Source organism: Centruroides sculpturatus, unplaced genomic scaffold (assembly GCF_000671375.1).
Source record: "Centruroides sculpturatus isolate CEXI.00-Female unplaced genomic scaffold, Cexi_2.0 scaffold551, whole genome shotgun sequence".
NCBI lineage: Eukaryota > Metazoa > Arthropoda > Arachnida > Scorpiones > Buthidae > Centruroides > Centruroides sculpturatus.
The window spans coordinates 512,190-516,962 of NW_019385025.1; the positions used below are offsets into that span (position 1 = coordinate 512,190).

General features: G+C 30.6%; 1 protein-coding gene across 1 annotated transcript; it reads left to right on the top strand.

Annotated features, from left to right (window-relative positions):
- The first annotated feature begins 3,832 nt into the window (after window positions 1-3,832).
- LOC111633579 lies at window positions 3,833-4,406 on the top strand. The gene is made up of 2 exons (XM_023378184.1): window positions 3,833-4,022; window positions 4,095-4,406. The coding sequence occupies exons 1-2, from the start codon at window positions 3,849-3,851 to the stop codon at window positions 4,320-4,322; spliced, it is 402 nt and encodes a 133-aa protein (XP_023233952.1). The 5' UTR covers window positions 3,833-3,848; the 3' UTR covers window positions 4,323-4,406.
- The last annotated feature ends 367 nt before the right edge of the window (window positions 4,407-4,773 follow it).

Below are 4,773 nucleotides of genomic sequence, written 5' to 3' on the forward strand. Positions count from 1 at the left end.
GTCGTTTCGTGTATGTACGAAATATTAGCTAAGTATCATTATTTATCACTTACACCGGCAAATGTCGACATTCAGCATGCACTGATGNTATATGTTACTGTGAATGACCGATATCTGGCGAATGTAAACATTCTCTGGTGAATGTCAGCATTCACACAGTCGTTTCGTGTATGTACGAAATATTAGCTAAGTATCATTATTTATCACTTACACCGGCAAATGTCGACATTCAGCATGCACTGATGATGAATGTTAAATAAAAGTATTTTTATTACCTTATACAAAAATGCAATATTTTAATACGTCAAAATAGGAAAAAGCTTAAGTAACAGCACATGTAAATAAACTGTTGAACTTAAAACGAACAGTACATTCTAAATCATTAAAGAAAATAAAACAATAATAAACTTACACATAAATTATGTGATTAACGTTATACAATCTTATTTATTGCAACAACTTAAACTGTTATAGCAATTTGAATTGCACAGGAGTCCCTTGCTTTTACAACTGCATNGTTATACAATCTTATTTATTGCAACAACTTAAACTGTTATAGCAATTTGAATTGCACAGGAGTCCCTTGCTTTTACAACTGCATTTATTCGTGGATCACTTCTTTTTGCAATAACAGCGTATATAGCATCGCCCTTCACTTTTCGAATTAGCTGCAGCTGCCTCCCTCGGTGATATTTCTTGAGAAGATATATCATCTATGGAAAGTAACTTATTTTTACAAATTACGAACTCATTACGAGTATAAAGCTGATTGATAGTACCATTTTTATTTGTTAATTTATAAAAGTCAGAGTCTTCTATTCCAACAACAACCGCCAACACATTTCGGGCACCTGTACGGCCACGGTCGACATCAGAGACTTGTAATCTTACGGTATTACCAATTTGAACAGAAGGAAACGGCGAAAAATTTGGCGACAGACTGTCGCTTCTCTGTCGACATCGGCTTCTCGAGTGTCGTTTCGACCTTCACCAAAGCTTATCTGTGTTTGTCGACATACACCGGCGATTGTTCGAATGTATAATAATAAAACCAAATATTCGGTCTTATAGCTTTCCTTTATAAATTTCAATCTTTTCTCTGCTTATGTTTAAAGTCAGGGAGTCCAAAGACTTAACAATATATGCTTCCTCTCATTTTAATATAGAGACTTCAGCCTGCGCTGTCTAAGATAATGTTGTGGCGTTAGATCCCTCTTAGACATTATATTTGTGATCCTTCAACACGATTCCCAAATTTTTTATAGTAACACAAATATAGCTTTTTTTTTATTCCTAAATGCATGTTTTTATAAGGAATACAGTAGAGCCTCAATTATCTGACTCAAATGAAAACTGGGGTTGGTCGGATAATTGAAAAGTCAGATAATCGAAAAGTATGAAAAAATCCATAATTAGTGTAGTATATTATTATATNTAGCTTTTTTTTTATTCCTAAATGCATGTTTTTATAAGGAATACAGTAGAGCCTCAATTATCTGACTCAAATGAAAACTGGGGTTGGTCGGATAATTAAAAAGTCAGATAATCGAAAAGTATGAAAAAATCCATAATTAGTGTAGTATATTATTATATTCTATGTAATTAGTATATTAGTATATCGCTGTTAACCTATTTCGCGTTGAATTTTCATCAATGTTAAGTCTAACAAAAATTTTTTAAAATAATAATTGTCGCTATTGTATCGTTAAAAATTAGAAAATTAAGCCTTGTTTAAATACTGGCTCCCTTTTATGGTCGAATAAGTGTTGCCAGCTAAAACACGTAAAAATAATATTAAAGTAGCCAAGACATAGCCAAATGTTGTAGCGCCACATCACTAGTGAACATTTGAAATTTTCTGACTAGGACAGTCAGTTAACCGAAATGTCGGTTAATCAGGAGTCGGATAATCGAGGCTCTACTGTACTGTATATTCATGCCTTTTCTTTCTTATTAATGCTGTCCTTGTAATTCCTTAATATCTTACAGAAGTTCAGAGCTATTTTCAAAATCATTTTAAACTTTTTCCAATCTGAAATTTTTTTCATGATGGCGTTCATACTTTTATTGTACGCGATTTTTGTGATTTCACCCACATCGCCGCAATGACTTTTTATTATTATTTATTCACACTTATTTAACCTATGTATGGCCAATCGAATTGGCCAAAAAAGATATTTACGTTTAAATAAAATTTCTCTGCAACTTAAAGTGTAGTTGAGTAGTCTATTATTTTCTGAGTGAGTTGTGATAATTACATTCATTTTGTTAAAAAGAATCAGTTGTCGGTGAAAGATCAACAGCAAGTTGATTTAAATACCAAAAAATTCATACATTAACTTCTATAGACAGAAAACCATTGGATATATCTGGCTGGATGAAACATAGTAATTTACAAAACTTATTAAATTATTTCACAACGTATACAGAAATATTTTTATTAAAAGATATACTGATAGAAAAAAAATCTTTTTAAAAAATGGAACTACAATTATTTACATATCGAACTTCTTGGGTGTCCAAAATCAGATAATATTAAAAAACAATTAAATTAAATGATAACTTTTGATGCTTTGAAATAATTTTCCGATTTAAATCATTTTTTACAATGTCGGATATTCGCTAATTGATTGCATATTTAGTTTATGTCTGTTGGCTACAATAAATTGTTGATATTCTATTTGATATTTACCAGTTAAATCCCAATGTAAATACATATTAAAATCATACATAAAATCAATAGATAAACTTTGGATAAAATCAATGGATAATTTACTAAGTATAGTTATAATATCATGTTTTCTAATTACTAGAGACTTTCATTTGTTACTCGTTCTTTATTTGAATAAATGTGATATTTTGTTTCATAAATTTGTTTTTCTTTATTTATAATTTATTTTGTATACTAGTACTTTCTATATATTAACAAGACTTATTTTACTGGAAAATTATGGATGCAGATATTTAGTCTTAGAGTTCAAAATAATCTTTTGTATTTAGTTCGCCTGTCTTCTTCTAAAAACTTCCATAATAGATGTTTTGTAAAAACTGCGATGTCTTCAGTTTTCAATATTTTCGGTCCATTATAATCTAATCCTTGATTCAGTGTTCTTCTGACTGGTTCTGGTAACTCTACGTCGGTCATGTTTAATATTAATTTTTTTTCAAATTCTTCTTTTTCTTTTAAAGTTGTTTTTCTTCATATTAAATTTTAAAATATGTCTGATTCCGTTCTGATTCCGTTCTGATTCCGCTCTACTGTATATATTATTCTCACCTAATGTCACGTCACTCCTTAACAAAATCTCTCCTTAACAAGTCAGTTGACTTGTTAAGGAGAGATTTTGCCAATTTTCACCGAACTTTGAAATCAAATATCCTGAGTAAGAGAGGTAATTGGAAACACTTACTATCTCACACTGTTAACTTCATGGACAAATATTTATCTGGTTGCTAATGGTTATAACGATGATATGATCTAACAAATGTCCACGTAAAACTAATCGTTACTATTGAAACAGTTATCCCAATCTGTATCAATGCTAACCTATTGAGATAACTTGTTATAATGATTGTTTATATCTGTTATATTAATCAAAGTTGATAAAATATTAAACAATATAATCGAATTTTTTATTTCAGACAACTACAAGATTATAATTTAAACAAATATGTTCACCTTTATATACGGCAGTGTAGCAGAGGAATTATGGAAAAATTCCGGGTTTCTGGATATCTTTCAATGCATCGCTTCGATAACTATAAATAAACCTTATCTACTATTTCTATCGTTTGTTTTTATTCTTATCATCTACTTTTCTTTTTNCAAGATTATAATTTAAACAAATATGTTCACCTTTATATACGGCAGTGTAGCAGAGGAATTATGGAAAAATTCCGGGTTTCTGGATATCTTTGAATGCATCGCTTCGATAACTATAAATAAACCTTATCTACTATTTCTATCGTTTGTTTTTATTCTTATCATCTACTTTTCTTTTTCGACTATTAACAATGTTGTTGTAAGTAAACATAAACATATATTTAATTTCAAAATATTATTCACTTTTCAACAATACTCTTTATCAATGCAGGACATGACTGGTATCGGATATGAAGATGGAAAAATGAATGCGAAGGAATTACGTAGAAAACGAATTCAGTTATTAAAAGATACAAATAGATCGAGAAAAACACAGGAGTTTCCTCCCGCATATCCGAATGGATGGATACCTTTGTTAGAATCTAGAGATCTACCTGTTGGAAAGTGCAAGCCTGTTACTGCTATAGGTAAGATATTAAAACATAACATTATTCTATAGATATTAAGATTAATAGTTAAATTATTATTGCCTTATTGTCCTTATTTCAATTCTCACTATACAGTCGACCCCCTATAAGATCATAGATACATCTCATTCTTTAAAAATCCGATTTCTTACGAGTCCTTCCAATCACGGCCTGACACGTGTGAAGTTTACGGACTACGGCTGATTGAAGGGTTTTCTTCCATAAAATTAATCGAATCTACACTAATCCGACTCAACATTTCTAAAGAACGTATATTTTTTTGCAAATAATCCGTATAAACTACGCTATAAACAAAAAATTGTAGGATTACTTACCGAGTGTGCACCATTCGACATCGCCATTGCTCAAGCTTGTTTTCGTCGCCGAACAGCTCAGCAAACAGCGGCCAAATAACTTATTTTTCTGCGAAAACTTCGTTGAACTTTGGAGACATCATTAATATAAATAATTTTTATCGCCGTT